Source organism: Lissotriton helveticus, chromosome 3_1 (genome assembly GCF_964261635.1).
Source record: "Lissotriton helveticus chromosome 3_1, aLisHel1.1, whole genome shotgun sequence".
Classification (NCBI taxonomy): domain Eukaryota; kingdom Metazoa; phylum Chordata; class Amphibia; order Caudata; family Salamandridae; genus Lissotriton; species Lissotriton helveticus.
In genome coordinates, this window is record NC_136061.1 from 1,876,259,442 (window position 1) to 1,876,286,515 (window position 27,074).

At 42.6% G+C, this 27,074-nt stretch overlaps 1 protein-coding gene across 10 annotated transcripts in view; it reads left to right on the top strand.

The window, feature by feature from the left end:
• PPP6R3 (protein phosphatase 6 regulatory subunit 3) overlaps window positions 1–27,074 on the top strand; it is a 1,896,334-nt gene that overhangs the window by 1,367,882 nt on the left and 501,378 nt on the right. For all 10 annotated transcript variants that reach the window (XM_078682862.1, XM_078682861.1, XM_078682859.1 and 7 more), the window contains one exon: window positions 12,779–12,833. In XM_078682862.1, the coding sequence (XP_078538988.1) occupies window positions 12,779–12,833 (55 nt within the window). The remainder of the gene's footprint in view (window positions 1–12,778; window positions 12,834–27,074) is intronic.

Here is a 27,074-nt window from a genome sequence, read left to right on the forward strand (position 1 = left end):
TATGTCCAACTTTAACCGGGGTTACAGGCTACCAACATGTCTTCTCCCTCTAGAGGGGTGGAATGCTACCCCCGTCGCCAGAACTGGGGAGGGGGTAGTATTCCAAAGCGTATGACACCTTACACGACATGTTTAGATAATGTCAGACCAAAGTTACCATAACCGCGAGGATTATAAGGCACTTAAGAGTATATGGTCTGACGCTATCATGGAAACGGCTAAGGGATAGATCCCGAAAGCCGCAGACAGGCTCAGCTCATGCCAGAGCACCATCTCACACGATTCCAAGCACTCTGCCTCCAGGATTGTTAAGGCCTGCCATAGGAGTGACTGATAGGAGATCTGTGTGCCCATTTTCAGTTTAGATATAGGTATACTATATCTAGAGCAGGGGTGATTACACCTCCTTGCCCCCAGCTGTCAAGCTGCCAGTTGTGTCTGTTTAGTTAGTCAGCCCAGGGGTGGCATAATACATGCTGCAGCCCCTGGGAAACTTCTGGGTGCACCTCTGCCCTGGGTACAGGGACCTGGAGAGGGCCCAGTGCCAATTCAGTACCTGGTACAATTTGGAATAGAGAGAACAGCTAGGCGGTGGGTCTGATTAGCAGGCCCACAGCCAGGGAAAGTCGTAAACCAGTGAAGCAAAAAGCAAAAATCTGGGTGATCATAGGATTGCAGACCCTACTCTCCTACAAACATTAAGAAAGGACACATAGAGACAATAGCCTACATATATTAGGATGGACAGTTGGTGTCAGGATGGCAAACCGGGAAGTGGGTGGAGAGAGCGGGGAGGAGTTGGTTCACTTTGCAACATTAGCGCGTGTTTATTTATACACAACGTCGGATTCGAATACGCATGTTTTTAATCGAAAGACCGAAGAGACCCTATCGATTTGCTTGCTGCGCAACAACTACAAGGGACGCCTAGAGACAATAGTCACAAAAACATATTGTGTACCCACAAACATTGTGAAATTATACATATTAGAAATGTGCGCTTACTCTTTTCTTTCTCTTCCATTTAACCAGACTGAGCCACAGCAACGCGTGGCCGGGTACAGCTAGTTGTAAATAGATTTCTTAAGGGCATTACTCCTCTTTCCTCCTATTCCTTTCGTAATGCCCCAGTGGGACTTGAATCTGGTCTTAACATATCTTATGTGTACTTCTTTAGAGCCACTGCATAATTGTCCTCTCAGACCTAAAAGACTGCTTTTCTGGTTGCCATCCCCACTGCTCGCAGGGTGAGTGAGCTTCAGGCTCTTTATTCTAAACATCCTTTCCTTGCTAATCATTCGGACAAGGTTGTCCTTTGAACTAGACCTTCTTTTGTTCCCAAATTGGTTACCTCTTTCCACATAGGACAGACCATCACTTTGTCCACCTTATTCCGCCCGCATCCTTCTAAGGGAGAGTATTGGCTCCAACGTCTGGATCCAAATGTGCGTGATCATTTTATCTGGATCGCACAAAACCATTCCGGATGCATCATCAACTCTTTGTTAGCTATGTGGGCGCCAAGAAAGGTCGGGCCGTGCAAAAACGAACCATCTCTCGATAGGTCGTCTTTTGCGTTCAAATCTGTTATTCCTTGGCGAAAAAGGAGTCTCCAGTAGGGTTGCCCACTCATTCCATCAGGGCGCAGCAGCCACTACTGCTTTGGGACGTGGAGTCCCCCTCGGTGACATCTGCCAGGCAGCCTCGTGGGCATCTCTGCACACGTTCAATAAGCATTATTGCCTGGATAGTCTGGTCCGGAGAGACAGCTTCTTTGGCCGTTCAGTTCTCCAGGACTTTCTAGTGTGAACTTAATTTGCAGACCCACCTCCGGGGTTAGTATTGCTTGGGGTGTCTATTCTAAGGTAAGGAATCTATAACTAATAGTCTCTTTAAGATGAACAAGTTGAACAAGTTACTTACGTTCGGTAACAATATATCTGTAAGAGACCTAGATTAGTTATAGATTCCTTACCGCCCCACCCATCCTCCCCTTTCTGCGTACTGACTTCTAGAGTAAGGGACTCTTTTTCAGGGCCCTAATGTCGTGCACCAGTGATCAGTGTCTTGCATGGCTCTGCGCTTCTGGCGTGGAATGTCGTGTAAAGAACTGACGTCAGTGCACATGGGCGGCATCTAAATAGATACCGCAACGTTATTCCGGCGATCATGACGCCAACGACTAACGCGGAGTTGACCAACGTACCGACGCGCAGGGGTACTGCTGAAGTAAAATTCTCTGGATCGAGTCTGATGCCTGGGGGTCATTCTAAGGTATGGAATCTAGAACTAATGTCTCTTGCATATATATCATTACCAAAGGTAAGTAATTTGTTCATATATTATTAGTATTTTAATTGTTTGTAGGGCCAGTCTCCTGGACATGTATCAAATCTAAGAATTTGTAAATGTGTTGAACATAGCAACAGCTCAATCACCTATCCTCTCTCTTCAGATCCACAGTAGGTTAGTAGGCTCATAACATTGGCACCTAGCATGTATATAGAAGGTAAAAAGCGTTTGCTTAAAGCTAGGAGCATGGCTATGTTAGGACGTCTTTTTCGGTTGGGAGTCAGTGGCAGGAAATAAGAACAAATGTTCAGTCCTAGGATTTGCCAGTTGGCTATATTATGAATTCATTTCAGTCTGTCAAATGAAAGCAGGTGAGATAAGATGCAGTGAATTGCAGTTTGTTCAGGCAAGATAGAATCAGAGTCTGGACTAGATTTTTCTACAAAGAGGAGAAAATAAGACCAATCTTCTCAAGTGTTTGGAGCATGGAAAAGCAGATGCAGGCAAACCTGTCAGTGTGTTTTTTAAAGAGAGGTTTGTCTAAGATGCCCAGATCATGTTCTGCTGTTGCTGGAACAAGAAGGCCTAGATCATCTGGAGTCACTGTTGGCTGATTTTTCCCAAAAACAGTACATCTGTATGTGTCTGTATATATCCAGAGTTAATTTGCATGCATCCATTGAGGGGGTATTGGCATATAAACAATCTTTAGTTGAAACTTAACTTTCTAGGCTTAGAAAATATTAGGAGTTTTTGTCAAAAGCATACCATCTTGTGCCATAAGCTCACATCCGTGCTACTAATGGAGCAACTTAAAAGTGTGGTAAGTAAAGCAAAGCCTTGGTGCACAGCACAGGAGATATCTTTGAAGGCCAATTATTCTGCAAGTCAATTCATCATTATGGTGCGTGAGACTGCATCAAATGATGTGGAGAGGTCCAGTAAAATCAAAGCGACTTAACCTTCTCCATTCACTTGCATGCAAATGTTATTAATGGTAGATACCAGCATGATCTCAGTACAGTAGTGGTGCCAAAATTGAGATTGAGTCAAGAATATTTACTTCTCTGCAAGCTGGTTTTAGACAATTCTTTCATTCACTTAAGCCAGAAAAGGAAATAACGTGTTTAAAATTAACATTTAGATCTGCTGTTGCCTTCTTCAATAATGAAACAACTAAAGCTTTATTCTAGGAGCAAAGGATCCTCCTGGTAGTATGAGAAAAATTGTAAAGCTGAGCAAGTCCGGGGAACATTTGCAGTAGCAATATTTAGTACAACCGAGATTTAATAGTGAATTTTGGAAGATCAATCTGATTTAGAAGAATTTCATCTTCTGATACTTGCACATAGGAGGATAGTTTTATAGAGAACTTCCTTTCTATATGAGAAATTAAAAATATAAAGATTATTCCAGTTTATTCAGTTTGTGCGTTTTGGTATTTGTGCCACTGGTATGTGAAGACATTTTGAGTTGCCGTACGGCATGCATATTTTCCACATTCTTTTACTCTGTTTCTATTGCTTTATGTAGTTTCTTATAGGCACTGCGTAGAGTGCAAAACTTATGATGCATTAAAAACTGTTATTTTCACTTTGGCACATAGAGCTTTTGAAAGTGTCTTGTTTATTTTGGCTGCTATTTGTTGTGTTTTAGTAAGTTACTTATTTTGTTGTCTTTTTCAGTCTTGTGATGAAGTCTTGATTTAATAATGGGTGGAAACTATTTACATATGCCCCGAAATATAGTTTGTAATTTGTTTTAAGCGAGAGATGCATTTCATCATCGATATTCAAATTGTTTTGCACAGTCTGCAATTTGTGTGTTCATTGATCTTCCCTTCTTTTTAATCTTAATTATTTTACCACTTTTATTTCTGAATCTGTCGAGTTCCAAAAAGTAGAATCGTCTCTGGTGTTTGTATATTTCTGCTATATGTTCTAGTTAATGGGATTTCAACGTCAAGTTTTTTTTATATTTCTATTCTTCTCTTTTGTCATATATAGCCTCGGTATGCTTTTTTGCAAGTACGCAGTATAATGTATACAACACAAGCCTTGCAAATTTTCCAGTTTTGCATTGGGTATTGCTATTGTATTTTGACATGCTTAGTTTTATGTGGACCAAGTTTCTAATTGTTGTAATACAGGGATGTGATTAAAAAATGTCTTTCCTGTAGATTAGGAATGTATTAGTTTTTGATTCAGATTGGCATAAGTACATTTTTAAACATTTGGTGTATTGCTGCTTTTATACCAAGGTGTTATGCTATATTTTCAGTGAAATACCAGTGTCTCTTCTCCATAAACCAAAAGGCTTTTTTACATGCCACATTGGCAATATCTACAAAATGGGTCTGAACAAACCTTTTCACACAAGGGTTGTTAATCTTTTCTGGTGTCCTTATTCAGTAAATGATTGCAAAGTTATATGTTATTTAATAAATGTATCTATTATTAGCACTTGATGAGGACTTGATTACGTTACGATCTATGAATCTATGCAGCACCAGGTGTTCACATTTATTTTTCACTTCATCTTACAAGAAAATATAGATAAGATATACATTTGTAAGGACAATATAATATTGGTTGTGTTTGAATGCTAATAATTAAGAATGTGTTACCAAGCCTGTGAGAAAGTGCCATCTTTCTTGCCTTGGTGTGCCCCCACTTTTTTCTGAACTGCTGATGTGGTTTGACTGAATGTGCCCTGGGTCCCTGCAAACCAGGTACCCAGGGCCTGTGTTCCTTCCCTAAAAACTAAGCTGAAACAAAATCCCCAATTGGCATCTCTGGCCACCTGTCAGCCCCTAGTAAATGGTATCCTAGGTACCCAGGGCATGGTGACCCGAGAAGACCCCTGAGGGCTGCAGCACTGATTGTGCCTGGCACCCACACACTGCCTTTGCAGGCTGAGTGCCTAGGTACAGAACTAAAATAAGTCGACATGGCACACATCCCTGTGTGCCATGCCCACAGAACCCACTCCCCTGGCATACCTCAGTCACCCCTCTACCTGGGTGCCCTATGCCAGAGGTGAGGGCACGGGTGGATGAGCACTCTGCCCCTACAGTATCCAGGGCCATTCCTGGGCACTGTAAGTGCAGTGATGCCATTTACGAGTATATGGTGCTGGGAGGTTGTCATTACGAACTCCACAGCACCATAAATGCTACACTGAAGACTGACAAGTTTGGTACCAAACTTCTCAGCACATTAAACCTGCACTGATGCCAGTTTAAGATTTAATGTAACATGCTCAAGAGGGCATCTTAGAGATGCCCTCCAAAACCCGAACCTACAATCCCCGTCTGGGCTGAGTGGCTGCAGAAGCTGCCACACAGCAGACATGTTGCTGGACCCCTGGGTGGAGAGCCCCCCGCTCTCCTGGGTCTGCAACAAAGCACATCCTGGGCGAGGTGCTATGTCTCCTCCCCCAGGATGGACAGGGGGAAGCTTTAAAGGCATACCGCCTCTAAGAGCCTCTCCAGACCATTTGCTGTACCCAGCAACCAGCCCCCCACCAGTCCTACCCCCACTTTGGCGGGAAGACTGACGGGAAAAACTACGTCCGCAAGGGGGGGGTGCCAACCTCTGACAACTCCACCTCTCAGGTGGAGGAGGTTAGGTGAAGCACGACCCCGGGCTCTGGCCATCTTGTAGATGGGGAGTCCTGCCCAATCCCAGCTAGGCTCCTGCCCCCCTCCCACTGGAGAGGAGCAGGCTAGGGGGTGTACTCACCCCAGGACAGGGACCCATTGGTCCCTGCCCTTGCTCTACCTGTAACGCCCCTAAATTTAGTATTTAGGGGCTCCCTGAACCTTCCTTCCTCAGATCCCGATATCAAAAGAAGAAAGAAGATCAAGAAGAAGACCCGCCGCGCAGCTGCTAACAGGACAACACCAACTGACTTGGCCCCAGCCCTACCGGCCTGTTGATCCTGGAACCTGCTCCTGCCTAATCCCGGCAACCACCGCGAACAGCAACCTTGGGACACCCAGAGGACCTGCCTTCCTTGACCCTCTCGAAGATTGAGACTCCCATCAGCAGAGGCTCTGCTGCAACAACCCACCTGGTGCCAGCCAGGAAGCTCCAGACCAGCCCACTCTGCACCATCCGAGCCCGGGCCGGGCCACCCCAAACCAAGACCACGAGGACGTCCCCCCGGCGACTGGGACCCGAAGTCCAGTGCCCAAAGACCCTCCTCGACAAACCAGCCGACGCCTGCAGACTCAGAACCAGGGGCCACCCCAACCGCGACCAGCCGAGGGTAAGCTTTTCCGACCCCCAAAGACACCCCTGCACCCGGCGCAACACGGCCCCCTGTGCATCCCTTTGGGGTACCTACCTGTGCTCCAAGATTCCAACTTACCTCTCGAAGTGCTGGTCTCCCCTGGAGAATCACTATCCCCGAGCCTGCAGCCTTAGTTCCTTTTCGAAGATCCTCATTGGATAATATTGAGCGCCCGACGGCTCAAAAGCACGCTGCACCCAGCTGCCCGAGTGCCGCTGGCTGTGACCTCTGTCCTATCTTACTTCCCCCCCTTGCCCTGAGCAAGTGACCAAGAGCCCAGCTCCCAGAGCCACGTGGCCTGCTTGCCAGCCGCCACCAACCAAAGATCCCCCTTCCCTCAATGGATAACATTGGGCCTACCTACCTCTGCACCCGGCCGCCCCTGCGCCGCTGGGACTGAACTAACTATACTCACCTGAACCTAGGGGACCCCTGAGTCTACGCCCAGAACCCTAACTTCACCAACCAAGTACTCACCTGGAAACCGGTAATTCACTTACCTGCCATTGGATAACATTGACCCATTTTGACTCGAAAATAAGTGTGGAGTTTTGAAACTGAGAATATTCCTATAAAATCAGCCAAAGTCCGAATTCGAAAATACTCGCCTGTTATCAGGAGAGAAGCCAGTACTGTACCTTTCAGCCCAGTACTGTACCGCAAAAGTAATCCCTAGCGGGTTTACCAGTAACCTGTATTTTCTCCATAGGAACCCATTGTCTGCTTTTCTATGAAATTTCTTCTAAGTGTCTACTTTTGAAAACTGCAAATATTCTTTAAAAATCGTATGAAATACTGAAACGCAATTACCTACCTGTTTTGATTTAAGCCCCCAGTACTGGCCGTAGGAGACTAGTGCTGGGTTACAAAAGTAACGCGATCGTCCTTTACCTGTAACCTGAATTTCCTCCCATTGAATAACATTGTCAGAATCACCTTGAAAAGTTTCTAAGTGTGAACTTTTAAAACTGCTTTATATCCAGGAAAATTCAGTACAGTAACTAAAACGTTTTTGCTAATCTGGTTTCAGCTTAGACCCCAGGACTGAATCTACGATCTAGTCCTGGAACCACCGAAGTAATCCATAAAGTAATTAACCGTACATTTCTATGAAAAACCCATTGAGCTCAATGTTAGTGTGTTTCAGAACTGTATTGTCATTAGCTAGCCTGTAATTATTGTGTGTACCAACTTATTGCTCCTCTGCAAAGTATTTACCTGAGAGTACTCGTACCTTGAAAAGTATATTTTTATAACTTTTGGTTCTAAAAATAAAACAACTATATCTGAGGATATAATAACAATTGGCCTGGAGTTCAGTTCTTGAGAGTGTGAAACCTTTTGCTGATTGAGTGTGTACAACAAATGCTTTACACTGTCCTCTGGTACCGCCTTACTGCTCGACCAAGCTACCACTTTGGAGAGTAGGGTCAGTACTGACTTTAACCTCTGTTATACCCTTGGGGTTTGTGGACTCTATACACACTGTACTACCTTATTGTCCAGTATATATAGACCCACTTTCTCGCAAAGCCTCTCCAACCTTGAACAACCGTAGTGACCTGCACCCACAGAGGCTGAAACACTTGTTGCCTGCTGCAAGAAGAAACATGACAGTTTTGATTAGATGTTCATATTAAGTGTTGAATAAAAAATGAATGATCAATACTAATTGTTAAGAGTTAAAATGTAGAGCAATATGAAAAGTGCAATCCATTATTTATTTTAAAACAGGTTTACCAGAGTCCATGAGATTTATCTATCACAATTGATGTAATCCACTCCTCTAAAAACAGAAAAGAAGAAAGCCAGATGACTGATAAAACTTAATTACGGATACATACTTTAATGACAGAACACCTTTTCCATAAAAATCAATGGTTTTTGTGGAAAAGACATACCAGGCCTAGGATTTAATTCCAGGTACTGGGAACAAGTGTTCGAGGCATGTGTGCTGTGGATACACATGCTTTTCATACTCCTCCCATCTAGTGTTGGGTCTGGATATTTGCAAATTGTTTTTCTGCGAAGAAGTCTTTCCAAACACGCAGTAAGATGACTCCTCCTTTCGGTGATAGTGCGCATGGGCATCGACTCCATTGTTAGATTGGTTTTTTTTCCGCCACCTTGTTCAGACGTGTATTGCGGTGCTCCGGTTAGAAACTGACCTTCGGGTTCCCCTCAGTGCGCAATCCACTCTACCCCCGATGGCATTGTTTCGAATGTGTTTCCCACTTCTATGAATATCATTCGGGCAACAATATCTACATTTTCGATTGGAAAGCCCCTTGGACGGCTGTCAGGCCTAAGTGTGTCGGTCCAGGTCTCAGTCAAATTCTGTCCTCCGTGCCACTCAAAGTATCCGCTCCCCGACTCACACCAGGTGTTTAACTTGCGCTGGTCTCCGGATCTCAAAGAAGTCTGCTACGCTTGCAGATCGTTTCGGTTGAAGAAAACCCTACGCGATAGTCTGGCTCGACGTCGAGAAATGCAGTGTCAAAACATTGAAGACATGGCGGATATCTTTCGTGAAGAGTCCGGGCAAGAAGTTGGTGCGGCAGAGGAGGAAGAGGCGTTCACTGGGCCGGAGTCTAAATCGGAGCTCAAGATAGACCTAGACGTTGAAGAACTTCCGCAGGGACAGGGTGACCACCTCTGCCTTCTGGCCCAGGTTGGCACCGAGACGACTTTTCAGACAGCTCGTATTCCGGCTTGGCTCCATAACACCCTGTCAAGCCTTCTGGCTCGGGACCGAGCCGACCCAAAACCTCTTCAGAACCGAAGCCCTCCGCTCTGAGCCGAAATCCTCCACGTCGAAAGAGAAACAGCCTTCGGAGCAGAAATCTTCTGCGCCCAAAGGCCAACCCATCTCGGCACCGAAAACGACTGTGCCGAAACAGAAAGATGTACCTTTGGATCCATATTTAGACAATGTTCCTCCAAAATTTAATCCCAAACAAGAGACTTTATATTAACCCAGAAACATGACATATTCATACTAAGCTGCCTCATAAACACAAGCTTCCTGATGACAGTCATTTCAAGATCCCTTTAAAGAAGAAGAATGTTGGTACCAGCCCTTTTTATCCACCACCAGTATCCCCTCCACTTCCACCCTCTTCTCTGCCTTTAAATCCTTTGCACATTACGCCTCAGGATTCTCCACTATCTCAGCCTGATGTTGATGATATTGATGAGGGGGACAAGCAATTACCAGTAGATCCATGGAAGGATTACACAATTGACCCTCCATTAGATAATGATCCAAACCTCTAACCTGCCAAGCCATCTCCACCTGATGAAAATGTATCTTATTAGGAACTCATTGCCAAGGCCGCAGAATACCATGGGGTGCTACTCCATTTTTTATTTCAGACACTAGGATCCACACACACGTCGACCCAAACACTCAATAGGTATAAAGGTATGATGAGACACACTGATTACATTTTTAAAGATCCTGTGCATGTTGACTCATAGTCGATAAACAATATAAATCCAGATCCGGTATTTATTAAGGGCCAGTTACCACTAGACTCACTGGTAGTTTCCACTGCTCGCAGGCGAGTTAAATCCCAAACCTCTGGGGACGCTCCTCCCCTGGATAAAGCATCCAAGCTAATACACGCTTCTGGCAAACGCATAGCTGCCCAAGCTGCCAATTACTGTCTCATTGCAAACACGCAGGGCCTTTTAGCCAGATATAATAAAATTGGATGAAACGGAGCAATGGCTCCAATATCTCCCAGATGAGCATAAAGCAAAAGCGCAAGATTTGGTTCATAAAGGAAAGTTAATTTCCAATTCTCAGTAAGATGTGCTCTAGATGCTGCTGCCACCGCAGCTAGAAAGGTCAACACTAGTATCCTACTCAGAAGGCATGCTTGGTTAAGGATTTCCGGGTTTAAGCCGGAAGTCTAACAATTTATTTTTAAAACACCCTTTGACAAAGAACATCTCTTGTGTCCTGAGGTCGATGAGGCACTTGAGAAAAACAAAAAGGACAGCGAAGTGGCAAATTCCATGGGAGCGTTCCAGTCTCCTTCAAACAGAGTTGCTCGAACAAGAAGTGCAATCTCTCTTACTAAAGGGGGCCATAGAACCAGTTCCATTTCAGTACCAAGGTTCAGGGGTTTACTCTCTACTTTCTAATACCCAAAGAGGACAGCTCCTTAAGACCTATTCTGGATCTCAGAGAGTTAAACCAATATATACAGTCAGAGCACTTTAACATGGTAACCCTTCAACAGGTACTCCCACTTTTATAGAAGGGAGATTTTATGTCTACTCTAGCTCTTCCCTCTTGCTGGAAAACAATCTATCAATGGAGTCAATGCCCATGCGCACTATCACCGAAAGGAGTCCCCGCCATACCTCGCGAATGGAAAGACTTCTTCGAAGAAAAATAACTTGCAAACATCCGGACTCAACACTAGATGGAAGGAGTTTGCTAAGCATGTGAATTTACAGCTCTACATGCCAAGAACAGATGCTTACTGGGTAAGTAACATAAACCTTCTTACTATTCCGAATACAATAGTAATTGTAAGAAACTGTTTATAAAAACTAAACACTTGGGGGTCGTTGTTATTACTTTTAAGTCTACTGCAACCTGGTAATGTACGAGAAAAGAATGCTGTAGCAGAGAAAACGACCCAAATGAAGTTAAGAAGGAAAAAGCGGTGGGCATTGAGGTTGAAGGGTGGCCTAGATGGAGGGGACTGTTGCTAGTGGGGGCCTAGTTAAAAATAAAAATCACCTTGCGAGAGCGAAGGAGGTGGCAAGGGGCATAAGAGGAATTAAAAGCAGGAGGAAAAGGAAAAAGATCATGGGTGGAAGGAAGTGGTGAATGAACATAAGAGGGATTAAAGACATGGGGAAGAGGAAAAAGGCATCGGTTGAGGGTTCCCCTTAAAACTGTGTAGAAAAAAGCAACCTGAAAGAAAGGTTTTGTCAACCAGGCAAAAGCCATTTTTAGAAAAACATTGGTCATAAATTGTTCAATTTAAAGAAAAACAATTCAGGTACGATTTTCTTTAGATTCACAAAGAACCAGGAGCAGTATAGAGAAACACCTGGATAAATAGTTAAATCAGAACAAAGCAAATATGAAGATACACACATGAACCCAAGCCCTCCAAGGAAAAGTATTGATTAATGTATTACTTTGTATACTTAACTTACATTGCATAATAGAAAATTAGACAGATCATTTTTGCTTTCTTGCCACCATCGTGAAAGCTTGGTTAAAGTTCTTATCTAGATTCTGATTACTCTGTACAACCTGGCATTATGAGGCTGGAATGATTTAAAAGGGCATTGAATTCTGAGACTTATTTATATAGTGCATTACCTCACCTAAACAGTTTCTTCCTATGTTCCGCACCAAATATTATGTGAGGCATAAATGTAAATGTAGTTGAGCTTATATAGCGCACAGCTACCCGCAGTGGGTTTCCCGGCGCTTGCTTAGGGAACCCTTCCTGATATTCCCCTGTGAGATAGCAGGGTATCCACAAGGTGAAAGTCCGGCATCCCGCCGCGAGGGGCCGTTGTGGAGATTAAGCAAGCTGTTGCCCAGAGTCGCAGAGTGTGAGTCGAGGAGGCACCAGGGCGAGAATTATCGAGTCCGTGGAATTTTTAGCCCAAGACCCGCCGGGGCGGGAAATAGAACCCTGGTCCAGGACCGATCTCAGATTCCGGGTCTGCCGCCTCTAACCCCTGAGCCACACTTCTCCACAGGCATTTTGAATGATAACTTTCCTTAGCGCTACCACATTATTGATTTCTAAACAAAACAATTCCTGTACAAAAATATCCATGTCTATAAATTAAAGTACTTATACCATTGAGTATGTGGCCTACTGTTTCAGCGAGCATATTGCCCCTATGTGCCCATCATAATGGATTGTGTGTTTAGATCACTACTGTTACTAATCGGCCTCATTATTCACTAATCCACTATTCCATGCATCCATTTGAGGTGTTTTAACATTTCCACTTGACGTTCATAACCATTCACACTTATTCTTTGAATTCACTCTAAAGACAAATACAAATATTTCTATGCACACCACTTATGTCACTTGTTTGCCTTCTAATATTTTGTTGAATTTGCTCAACTGATTTTACAGCTAACAAGCAGTCTTTTTAGTTTTTTAAGTGCATACTTTTTTCTTTTTGATTACAGTGTTTCTTTTGATCGTGTATCAGATATCAACTTTACCCTCAATACAACCGAAAGTGTGAGTATGCATTCTTTGAACAACTTTAAACAAATTTCTCATATATTGTTACCGAAATTGTAGGTGCATGCATCTTCCCTCTGTAGTGCTTCTTGCGCAAAAAATGTTATACATTAACATCCTGTTTATTTCTGATGGATTTTTCCTGCATATTCTTGTTCATTTTAGAATTATTTCTAGGTGAAAGACTGTACATGGAGGTCTTTAAATGTCTCGTTAAGGAATGCCAGACTGAGGATTTATTCCCAGAAGTTGACCTGACTTTAGTTTTTTTCGTTTTTGTCATGACTCTCAAGAACTCACAATTCAAGCCCTAAAGATTGTGTTTGCCCTGTTGCAGGGATTCTGTGGAGTCACAAAACTATCCTTGGGATCATAGAACCTTAGTAGACAGGCACCGAGTCATCCTACCACTTGAGTACCCATGAGCCTGGGACCGACCAGCCATAGTGTCACACTTGCCCTATTACTCACTCACACAGGCACAAGTAATTAAACACCCCAGAACACAAAGCTCCCGATCCTTGTCAGGAATCGCGGTTGCAGGACACACCCTTTCACTTCCACACTCATACTAGTCCACAATAAGTCCTGTCAGACAAGAGAAAAGATTACAATGTTTATTTTAACAAGTGTTCTCTAGTATGCAGTATATGTGCCACAATAAGTAAGAAAATGCCTAACAAACATACGGTCAGTATAGTAAGTAGTCCATAAATCATAAAAGGAGCTGTAATTTGTATAAGACAGGGTAGCCTCACCATCCTCCCCTTCTACAAAAGCAAAACGATTATGTATCAGAAGATCTCCGGGTGTTCGCAGCAGACCTTGTACCTTAGTATACACAGATGAAAGTTCTACATCTCAGGTGCCGTCACGATCTCTTCCCTGGAAAGATCCCTCTACAAGTGTGTTATCTATCTGTGCACATGTATATGGCAAAAGTACATGTTCCCAAACAGCTACTACATTTGCGTGTTTTGTCTGGGTGCTAGAGCCTGACCAGAAAAGAATATCAAGGGGTATTGTTGTTTGACCTTGTCTATGGTGTTCAGACTAAATCCCAGGAAAGAACAGAACGTGAAAACAGCAGGTTCTGTGTAAAAGTACAGTGTGGCACAAAGTAAAGTAAGTTTGTATAGGAACGTATGCAAAGCAGAAGGCAGTCTGCAGCGTGCTCATGCTTACATAGGGGAAACGATACTGGGCTTGGGAGACAGAGGTTGGCGCACAGCTGCTAAGTGGTGTCAGCATGGGCAGAGCAACAAACCTACCTTCCTCTGCTTGCCTCGATAGATCTCCACCAAAGCGATCCTTCATGGGGCCCATAGGGCATTGCAGCGCCAGCCCTACGAGGAGCATGCCCAATAATGTAGCGTGACATCCCCAGGGATGGGTGAGGGGCACCAAGAAGTAATCCTTAGAATTCCGACTTCTCTGTACCACCTCATTTTCTTTTCCTGATGGGGACTGTACCTCCCTAATTTGTTATATTAACAATTCCGGAGCCTGGGCACTGAGCCTTTATTTGGCTCTTAGCTCCCCAACCCCCTCTCTTTTTTGTTTAAAAAAAACCCTATTTTGCCATTCGAAGGGCACATCAAAACTGTTGCTGTTTTAGTGTCCATCTTAAAACTACACCACCTACGTTTCCTCACATGTGCCTTAGTTGTTGTCTAGAGGAATTTGTATATAAATTATTTGCAACATTCCTGCCTATATTTGTCATGGATTTACTGGAGCCTACTTTTTCATTAGTCTTTTTGATGAGCATAATGCGAATGGAAATTCACTGAGCCCTTAACTGAACACATTTTTACTCACTGTGCAATCAAGAATTTTGCTGGGAAATATCAATATCTTTGGGAGATTAGCAATTCTTTTCAATTTACTCTCTTTCTGCGAACATGCTTGCTTAGACATCTTGGGTAACTCCAACCAAATCTTTTTTTGTCAAGTCAAAGACTGTGAAACTATTTTTGATACATTGAATGTGAAGAAACTTATGCTCTTAAGACTATGATGCTACTTTTCAATTTGACCAGGTTGCCGCGGCTGCTATTTTACATTTGCAAACTTTCTCTTGTATCCTGTGTTATTCATTTTACTAATTTTAACCGATGGAGGGCGCATTCCACAGGCTTCCGATTTTCCTTCACTTCCGGGACAGGCAGGCACTTCCGGGCGGTGCGCTGGCTAGTTTTCCCGCTGCATACCCTACCGAGCGTGATGCCAGAGCGGACGCGTCCAAGGCAAGCCTCTCTGCACCCGTCCGCGTCTGGACCACGCCCAGCGCCAGAAACCCTGCTCGTTTTCCCTCTCGAAGCAAGTTCTATTTTTAAAAACTCCCGGGAGGAACTTCTCAGGCTAAATAAAGCTGATATAAACTCCTCCTGCCCGCTGTAAACTGCATCTTAGCTTCAATAGTTCAGGTTACAATCCCCCAGCTCAATCAATTTGAAAAAGGAACCACAAACGTATTCCAGGGGATGCCGATCAATACATGATCACTACCAAAACACAACACTGATGTTGCAGAAATGGGGGGCTAGTTGAAAGATAAAACATCCAGGAATCAGGTAAGAGTTCAAGTTTTATTTCAGCAGTGGCACAGAGCCACCGCTAAGTCCAAAGACAAGGCAATAACTGTCAGACCAAGAACATGTAACATGGAACACAAGAAGTACAAGCAGGTACTTGGTTCCAGTTCCAGTGAAATAAATAATAAAATATAACAAAGAATGTAACACATCTTATCCCTAACAGTAATAGAAGATGTAAGAGAACAAAAAAGAAAATACAGCAAACATTATGACAAAAATATGGCAGGTAATACAATTAGTCTATAGTTACCTTCAATTGTGGAAGCTATAGGCTGAGAAGAATATAAACTCTGCTGAACATCTTCATGATGATTCTTGCATGATTTTAGTAATTTGCACTTGGCAACTCTTCTCAAGTTCCAAACTCTTCCATCTTGAGTAATAACTGAATTTTTACACACCTTACAATTTTAATGGGATTACTAAATTTGGAAGAACCTTTGGATGGAAAACCAGATTTTTAGATTCTTACCCACTGTCCCACCTCGAAATTAGGAACCTTCACATTCATGTTTCAAATAATGTCTTCATCTTGTCCTGTTTAATCTCCACACGTTTAGCAACTTGACCAACGTCAATATGATCAACATCTTTGTTAATTTTTTTGACCCACCAAGGACATATGTCTGTTATGGGTTCCCTCCCTTTAAGAAGTCTGATTGGACTTGCCTCAGTAACTGAATGAGGTGTAACACGGTACATCCACAACCTTTTTCTCACAGCATCTCTCCAAGACTTACCTGACCTATAAGCAAATTCAACACAATCTTTAAGAACATGATTAAATCGCTCAACTTGACCATTCTCTCTTGGTTCATAAGGAGAAGTAGTCAAATGCTTAATACCACACATACAAAGAAAATTCTCAATATCTTGTGAAATGAGCTGAACCCCATTGTCTGTAACTAGTATTTCAGGAGAACCCTCCCCGTGCGAAAACCTCCTTAAAGAAGGAAATGATGACTTGGGTGGTAGCATTTGCGACAAATTTTACTTCTGGCCATTTTGAGTGGTAATCTATCATCACTAAGGCAAAACGAACATTGTAGGGAAGATGATTAAATGGACCAGAAATATCGAAAACCACCTTCTGCAATGGAAACTCAGGCCAGGGAACTGGTTTAAAGGGAGAAGAAGAAACTCTAAGCATCTTATCGCTGCGTATACATTCAGGCACTCCCTAACAGTTCTATCAACTACTTTGTCAAGACCAGGCCACCAAAAATTTGCCCTGATGAGACGTTTTATAGAGGACATACCTAAATGTCCTTGGTGTGCAAGAGCCAACATTTTCCCTTGTAAGGAGACTGGGGGAATCATCTTTTCCCCTTTAAAAAGTAAACTACCAATTGCTACAATTTCTGTTGATACTTGACAGAAGGGAGCAACATTTGCTGTGGTGGTTTTATCCTTGGGCCAACCTTTTTCCAAACATGCAAATTAAAATTGAGACACAGTATCCTTCTCCATTTCAGACATCCATTCAGATTCAGATAACCCAATAAATTCATCTGAAATAAAATCTTTAACTGTAGTCACATTGTCTACATCTTGTTCTTCTGAACTCATACTCCCATCAGAACAAGGCAATCTAGAAAGGAAATCTGCAGTAACATTACTTTTCCCAGGAACATACATTACTTCAAAATCATATTATTGTAGTTTGGAAGTGAGGCGGGCAATACAAGCGGGAAAATTCCATCCTCCACCAGGAGATAAAATGCCAATAAGCGGTTTGTGATCGGTTTTAAAAATAAATCTATTCCCCCACACATAGTTGCTAAAATGCTCTACGGCCCAGATACACGCCAATAACTCTCTCTCCCTGACAGCATATTTTCTTTCCATAGCAGAAAAGGTCCTAGAGGCGAAAGCAACATACCATTCTTCTCTGCCTGAGCATTGACTCAAAACACATCCTAGCCCATAACAGATGGCATCAACAGTAATGATGCATTTTTTGTCAAGTCAAAATGATTTTACGGTGGGAGCATTTACAATCTCCTTTTTTATCTGTTGAAAAGCTGCTTCTTGTCTGTCAGACCATACAAAATCAGAAGATTTCCTAGTTAATTTGCTGAGAGACTCCATTTTGGTGGCAAAGTTCTGAATGAACTTGCTGTAATATTCACATATTCCAGCGAAAGAGAGAAGTTTCTCTCTGTAGTCTGGCGAAGGTGCTTTCACAATAGCTTCAACTAAAGACTTCTTGGGTACTACACCCTCACCAGAAAGAGTGTGGCCTAAATATTCTACAGACTTGCAGAAACATTTTCATTTCTTAGACGTAAGCATTAACCCACTCTCACTCAGCCTTCCACAAACTTCTTTGAGATGAAGGAGATGGTCATTCTCATTTTTAGAAAAAATAAGGATGTCATCCTCGAAGCACTTGACGGACGTACTGACATCTCTAAAGATGTGGTACATAGCTCTCTGAAAAACAGAAGCCGCCAATGCTAACCAGAAAGGCATCCTTTTGAACTGGAATAGGCCATGGGTAGTAATAAAGGCAGAGAAATCTACTGTTAATTCAATTTGGTGGTATGCAAAGCGGAGATTAAGAGTTGAAAATCTGCACGCACCTTCTAACATACACACCAATATTCGGCATAGGATGACAGTCAGTAACTAAATTTGCATTCAATGCTCTCATATCTACACATAGCCTAATACTTTTATCAGGTTTCTGTGCCAAAACAATGGGCGAAACCCATTCTGAATATTCAATCTCTTCGATAATCCCTCCTTTGAAGTTTTTGTTTGACTGGAATAGAGTTTTCTCTGACTTTTATCCTGTGGCTGAAACCCTTGAATTTACCTAGTTTTTCAGTGAACACATCAGGAAATAGTAAGGTAAATTTCTCCAAATTAACATCAGTGATAGTGACATTTTTAATTTCTTCTGTGTACACAGATTTCATCATATTGTTACACGAGGAAATATCTTTGACATCCTTTTCTTTACAACTTGTAACAGCAATGACAGAAACAGGTTCTTTATCTCTTGGATTTAACCTAATACCAAGTTTAGCTTGATCCCGCAATCCTAGTACATTTACACCTTTGAATGCCACATTGAGTTCAAAGGTAATAATGCATTGATCAAACTCTATCAGAACTTCTTTGAAACCTATGAAATCAATGTAAGAACCATCAAAGTTCTGTGCAACTGTATCAGATTTGCATAAACTCATCAATTAAACTTTCAAATATTTCCTAACAATATTGTCTAGTGAATATAGTCCACGGTAAGTCCAGAGTCTGCCATCAGTTCAAATTTTTTTTCTAAAATACAAACAATACACTTTGGTGGACCTAAATTGTCAGCTAGTGACATATCAAAAGAATTGTTAATGGATACTACAATACCTGACTCTAATTTAGATTGGATGTCCTCATAAGAAGAAAGGTTATGAGAGGTGGTATAAATCTTTCCTTTTGAGTAATTGAATGATAATACAGGAGAAAAATTATTTTTAGTATAAGTGTCCTTGCACATTTTAGAAGAATGTCCCACATGTCTACATTTACTGCATTTTTTTCCAATGGCAGGACATCGTGGAAAGGAAGCAATGTGACCTGGGTTGCCACACCTATAGCAATAAAAACTCTTGGAATTAATTTGACTTTTTAAGTTCGAATTACCCTTTGAGGTGCTGGTAGAGGGGGAATTATTGGAAGTAACACTATGTTCGAGGCATATGGGCTGCACACCACACACTATTGCATTAGATCACCATCTGATGGTGGGCCCGGATGATTACCCTTTGTTGTTGTCTTGGAAGAGTCTTTGTCTGTTGGATGACTCCTGCCTTAGATCGTAGTGCGCATGGGCATTGACTCCATCTTCAGATTGTTTTTTTCCGCCATCGGGCTTGGATGTGTTCATCGTTTGGTCCCGTTACCGATCTCTTTTCTAATCCATAAATCAATCATAATACCATCATCATCGTCGTCGACAGTGATTCCGGTTACCAGCGTTGAAGAGAGGCGAGGCTTCACTTCTCGATTCCAGTGTTCGTCTGGGCCGTCGGCCCAACTGCGCCATTGGGCCTTTGGCTCATGGAAAGAACACCTTTCAAGAAGGGCCCTCGGTGCGGACACAAATTCCCTCACACTGATCTTCATGAGGTTTGCAATCTGTGCTCATCTCCAGAGCACGAGAGTCGAAACTGTGAGGCCTGTGCTTCCTTCTGGTCCAAGAAAACCATCAGGGACCATTGAGTAATGGCGCAGTCATCTTCATCGACACCAAACCCCATCATAGACGAGGCTTCGATTGAAGTAGACGCCGAAGAACAGCAGCACGAAGACATCGCTTCTGAAGCAGAGGATTCAGCTTCTGGAGCTGAGGATCAATCCGAAGATGACGATCTTCCAGCTGGTCAACAGGTCGTGAGTACAGTAGTCGACCTTGTTCACCCCACCATACCGGGACAGGCTTCGGTTCCACCTCCACCTCCACCTTCGTGTCCAGGTGCACACCGACCAAAACCTTCCGACCCCCCACCCTTTGGCTCGGCAGCGAAGAATATAAAAAAGCCTCCAGTCGACTCGGGCTCGAGTCAGTCTGTCGGTCCCGAAAAGCAAAAGGTCCTTAAGCCAAAATTAACACCTGCACCAAAGCATCCTTCGGTACCGAAAGTGGTCGAACCGAAAGCAAGTTCAGCACCGAAAGAGGTTCCCAAAGCTACCGAACCAAAAACCACCCTAGTTCTGAAAAAAGTGGACCCGAAGACAGTTCCGGTACCGAAACCTACTTTGGCCTCGAAGGTAGATGAGTCTAAACGTACTCCGGGAACAAAAACTCCGGATCCAAAGAGACGAATCCTAGGAAAAAGTCTTCAGAACCGAAACCAAAACCTGCTCCAAAGACAATAGACACTGTTAAAGCTAAGCATTTCGGCCCCAAACCAGATAAATCGGCGCCGAAAAAGGATTTTCCAGTAGAAGAGCTTTTTAAACCTGATCCAAAGCAAAATACTCTTCATATTAATCCAAAGACTGGACATATCACTTCAGTGACTGAAAAGCGGAAAATGGACTATCCTAAACCACCGCCAGTTGCTCTAAAAAGCATGCTCAAACTTCACCCATAAGGATTCCTTCACCAGAAGTAAAAATACCAGTAGATATTTCTCCTGTACATTCACTATCTAGTACACATAGTCTTATACCACAAGATGAGGATGATGGGGATAGCTACTCACAAGAGGTAGAGAGTGAATATCACATGGACGACATTAATGACCCAGATGATATTTCTGGGCCGTCAGGTGACCCATGGGGAAATCATAATGCACCAGGTGCACCAGATCTGCTACAAGATGTATACCCATCTAGACCATGTCCCCCAGATGACACTATTGGGTTAACGCAGCTCATTCATAGCGCAGCCACTTTAAATGGAGTAGGCTTACACACAGATACAGTGAAAAAATACTTTCTAATGGACACACTAATGTCGTCACATAGACCACAACCACACTTCCAATACTTAGTGGAGTGGTAAGAAATGCACCTGGAATATTTAAAGACCCAGTTAGAGCAAGGGTAATTAACCCCAGACTAGAAAAGAAGTACAAAGCGGCTCCAACTGATCAAGCATACATTAAAGGACAGATGCCATTGGACTCACTAGTAGTGTCAAATGTGAGAAAAAGAGCTAACACACAGACAACAGGGGATGCTCCACCCCTAACAAAGAGTCTAAGCTTTTATATGCTTCAGGAAAACGCACCATTTCACAAGCAGCCAATGTCTGGAGGATTGCTAACACTCAAGCTTTGTTAGCAAGATATGATAAAGCTCATTATGATGAATTAGTCACTCATGCAACACTTGCCAGAACAATATAAAACCAGGGCTTCTGACCTAATACAGGAAGGCAAGGTTATTATAAATACCTCCATAAGATGTGCACTAGACACCGCAGACACAGCCTCTAGAGCAATAAATACAGGGGTATTGTTGCGTAGACATGCATGGTTACGCATCTCTGGGTTTAAACCAGAAGTACAAGCCAGTATCTTAAACCAGCCATTTGACCAACAACATTTTTTCGGTCCATCAGTCGATAGTGCACTAGAGAAGTTGAAAAAAGATAGACACGGCAAAATCCATGGGAGCTTTACAAACACAAGCCCATAGGCCTTCCTTTAGTCGCTCCTCATATAGGGGTGCCTCTAAGGGTTTCCAAACCGACAATACCTCCTCTTCTTACAAAGCGCCCAACCAAACCTTGCCCAGTAAAGGATATTATAGACGAGGTTATAGAGGAAACAACAATAAGGGCAGAGGTAGAGGAAACAACAATCGCAACACCTCTACTCCCAAACACTGACTTCCCTTCCATCCCCCCAGACCATTCCTCTCCTATCGGGGGGGAGGTTAGAACAGTTTCTACCTGTCTGGAACTCCATCACTACAGACAGGTGGGTAAGACAAATAATTCAGTCAAGTTATTGCCTGAAGCTCACTTCCACTCCCCCAACAATACCACCCAGACAGTGTCCCATGTCACAAGAACACCTCATACTGCTAAGACAAGAGGTGGAATCTCTACTGCAAAAGAATGCAAAAGAACCAGTCCCAAAACATCAAAACACAGGAGTTTATTCTCTATACTTTCTCATACCCAAAAAAGACCGGTCCCTCGGACCTATTTTAGATCTAAGGCCCCTAAACCTGTACATACAATCAGGCCACTTTCACATGGTCACACTACAACAGGTTCTACCATTGCTAAAGAAGGGAGACTTCCTTGCCACATTAGATCTCAAGGACGCCTACTTCCAAATTCCCATACATCAATCGCACAGAAAGTACCTGCGGTTCATTCTAGAAGGTCAATCACTACCAATTCAAGGTACTCTTTCGGAGTAACTACAGCACCTCGAGTGTTAACAAAGTGTCTAGCAGTAGTAGCAGCACACTTAAGAAGGGACAACATTCATGTCTTCCCATACCTGGACGACTGGTTAATAAAATCCAAGTCATACAACCAATGTGTACAGCACACGCATCAAACAATATGCCTGCTACACAAACTGGGATTCACAGTAAATCAAAAGAATTCCCATCTCCAACCGTCCCTGACTCAGCAGTATCTAGGTGCTACAATAGATACCTTTAAGGCAATAGCGTACCCCAACCCAACAAGAATACAAACTATGCAGGATCTTATCAAAAGATTCCAGCCACAACACTCACTACCAGCTCGAGTGTTCATGCAACTAATAGGAATGATGGCATCATGCATTTTCATAGTACCATATGCAAGGCTACAAATGCGCCCCATACAAGAGTGCTTATCAAGTCAGTGGAATCGGGCTCAGCAACAAATAACAGATCTGTGGTGGTAGACGACCGGACAGATCGCTCTCTGCAATGGTGGAACACCAAAAACCTTTCCAAGGGCCGGCCGTTAATAGAGCCTGTTCCACAAATAATGTTAACCACAAACTCATCTCTCACAGGATGGGGAGCGCATTTACAAAATCACACAGTACAGGGTACATGGACAATGCAACAAAAACTACTCCACATAAATCATCTGGAGTTACTAGCGATTTTTCTAGCTCTAAAATCGTTTCAGCATTACCTATCAAACAAAGCTGTACTAGTCCGAACGGACAACATGACAACAATGTTTTACATTCAAAAACAAGGAGGAACACACTCCCTACAGCTCTCCCGGCTGGCTCAGAGCATATGGAGGTGGGCCATTCCTCAGAAAATGTTTCTGTTAGCATAACATCTACCAGGAGTTTACAATCAACTTGCATATCTGTTAAGTCGTCAGAGACAACAGATACACGAATGGGAACTTCATCATCAAGTTCTTCAGCCATTTTTTCAAAAGTTATAGAAATAGATAGATCAGAGATAGATCTGTTTGCTACAAACCACAACTCCAAATGCCCAAGCTTCGCCGCCAGATACCCGCACCCATTATCTAAAGGCAATGCGGTATGGATGAACGGGTCAAACAAATTTGCGTACGCTTTTCCACCTCTCCCACTAATTCCATTAGTGGTACGCAAGCTACAGCAGCATTTTCTCACATTGATTCTCATAGCACCAATGTGAGCAAGACAACCCTGGTACACCATGCTGCTAGAGCTCTCAGTAGTACTACCCCACAAACTAAAACTCTCCCCACATCTATTGACACAGAACCATGGAGAGATTATGCATCCAGACCCAATGCAGCTCAATCTAGCGATTTGGCTCCTGAGGTCTTAAAATTTGGATATCTAAATTTACCACTTGATTGCATGAATGTCATAAAAGAAGCAAGACGCCCTACCACTAGAGCATGTTATGCAGCAAAGTGGAAATGGTTTGTTGTATATTGTACAAATAACATCAATCCCTTAGATGTTTCTATACAAAACATCATATGCTACCTGTTACATCTGCAAAGATCTAACTCAGCGTATCCCTCAATCAGGTTACATCTTGCTGCTATAGCAGCATATCTTCAAAACAGACAACATTTGTCATTGTTTAGAGTACCTGCAATCAAAGCGTTTATGGAAGGACTCAAAATAATAATTCCTCTCAGAATACCACCCTCTCCAGTGTGGAATTTAAATGTTGTTCTCACAAGACTTATTGGTCCTTTTTTCGAACCATTACATAAGTGTGCATTACAGTTCCTTACATGGAAAGTTGTTTTTTTTAGTAACTGTTACTTCACTTAGAAGAGTAAGTGAGATCCAAGCATTAACAATTCAAGAACCATTTATACAACTTCATCACAATAAAGTGGTTCTTAAAACAAATCCAAAGTTTCTGCCAAAGGTCATTTCACCTTTACACCTCAACCATTCTATTGAGTTGCCAGTATTGTTTCCCCAACCACAAACGGTTGCAGAAAGAGCTCTACATATATTAGATGTAAAAAGAGCACTTCTATACTACATTGGTAGGATGAAACCTTTTCGTAAAACTAAACAACTGTTTTGTCTTTTTCTCCTCCACATAAGGGAAATCCTATTTCAAAATCAGGCATTGCAAGATGGATTGTTGAGTGCATTCAAATTTGTTACCAAAAAGCAAAACGCACTCTATCCATTCCCCCTAGGGCTCATTCTACTCGTAAATTAGGGGCATCTATGGCATTCCTAGGAAATATACCATTAGATGACATCTGTAAAGCAGCTACATGGTCTACTCCGCACACATTTACAAAACACTACTGTGTAGATGTGCAGGCAAAACAACAAGCAAGTGTGGGCCAGGCTGTACTCAAAACATTATTTCAAACTACTGCAACAGATACGGGTGGTCGCCGCTAAGGGAGAAACTGCTTTGCAATCTATGCAATAGTGTGTGGTCTGCAGCCCATATGCCTCGAACGGAAAATACTACTTACCAGTATGCATCTGTTCTTGGCATGTAGGGCTGCAGAACCACACACGCCCACCCGCCTCCCCGGCTACCTGTATCTGTTCCAGTATTATCTTATTTAGATACACAACACATGGTCATCTTTATATGTACTCATACAACTCCATCATTTGCCCAATGGCGAAAACAATCTGAAGATGAGTCGATGCCCACGCGCACTACGATCTAAGGGAGGAGTCATCCAACAGACAAAGACTTTTCCAAGACAACAACAAAGTGTAATCATCCGGGCCCACCACCAGATGGTGATCTAATGTAATAGTGTGTGGTTCTGCAGCCCTACATGCCAAGAACAGATGCATGCTGGGAAGTAGCATTTTCCTTATTATGCCTGAATCAGAAGAATTGTGTGTCACATTATTAACAGTACTAGAATTGGAAGCCTTGTTATCAAGAGACTTCATCAATTTTTCCGATTGTTCTAAGGCTTTTTCAGTGCTAATTGCTGTCTCTAAATTGGGATCACCTAAAATCCTAAGTTGTTCTTGGACTTTCTTATTCCTTACATGAACGATGATTTGATCTCTGAACATTTCATCGGCAATTAATCAAAAATTACAATGTAAAGATAGAGCACGGAGGGCTTTAAGAAAGTCATCAAAACACTCTCCCTCTTCTTGGGCTCTCGTATAAAACTTACATCTATTTAATGCGACACTAGTATTAGGTTTGAATCTGTTCTCAATGCGTAAAAAGCTTCATCATAAACATTATGATCTCCACCAGATCTTACAGGGGAAAGAGTTCTGTAAACGTTTTGACCCTCAGAGCCTAAACAATGAAGAAATATATTCTTCTTCCATTCTGCAGACATACGTTCACCATCAATAGCTTTCAAATAGGTGATGAATTCCTTTTTCCATCTTGCCCATGGAATTGGAGGTTCACCCTTGCTTTGGAGGAATTTGTTGGGAGGATCAAATTGCATGTTACAATAACGCAATTAACAAAAGAGAATATAAATGCAATAAATAACAGTGAGAATAGTATAACAGGCAAAATTATATGTATAAATTCCAACCTATATAAAAGAGTTTTATGCTGGTGGAATATTTGGTAAATTACTATTAGTAAAACAAGATCAAATAAGATCTTTGATTAAAAAATATATATATAATTTGCCTTAAATTATGGGCTCTGAGCAGATATGATTATAGTCGTGCGCATCGACGAGGGTGCACAAAATCCTTTTCAATGCATTCAAATTACCTTAATGAAGGTACGCATTCAGATAAAAAACGAATGCGCTAAGCAAGGTTCAGGGTATAAAGTACCTTTGTGAAGTCAAAATTAGTAGATGTGAAGGTACTTCAGCAGGACTTCAGACGCTGAATTGTAGCTGAGAGAAAATGCCGGGAATGAAGATCGGTAAAACCAAGATGGCGCCTGTCGTGATGACTTATGGTGCTACGTTCCGACAATAAGACGTAGAAAGATAAGGTCAACTCCCTTTCAAAGTAACTGGCACAGGAGACTAATGGCTTAAGGAAGAACATGTCAGACTCGTGTATGCGCCGTGTCACAAAGGAACGTCACATGGAGGACTGGATACCGTTGTCAGGGAGACCGTAGACCAAGGTAATCAGTTTAATCTTCAAGAATGGATAAAACTTAAAAAATCCATAGAATCGCCGCAGAACATACCATAGAGTTCCGGATTGCGCAGATTTGTATAGAAACGATGACCACAAGAATAACACGGAGTGGAAACTGGAAACGCTGGGTCCGGGAACTTGTTCAGAAACTCCTCCACGCCTGTGCCACTAGAAATACTACAAGTGGAGTATCTGACAGTCGTCGCCAAATTTGTAAAAGAAAACATCCAGGAATCAGGTAAGAGTTAGTTTTATTTCAGCAGTGGCACAGCGCAACCGCTAAGTCCAATGACAAGGCAATAGCTGTCACACCAAGAACATGGAACACAAGAAGTACATGCAGGTACTTGGTTCCAGTGAAATAAATATTAAAATAAAACAAAGAACGTAACACTCGTATAAGCTCGACCTAGCATTTGTTAGAGAAACATGGGCGGATGAATCTTCCGACCCTGATCTTGCCTTCGCCATTCCAGCAGGGTATTCTATCATTAGAGCTGACGGAGCAAACAAGTGCGGGGGGGACTAGCAGTTATCTTTAGAGACCATTTGCAAGTTGCATTAACCTCAGCTGGAAGCTCCTCAGACTGTGAAACACTATCTTTTCAGATTTTGCTAAGTAA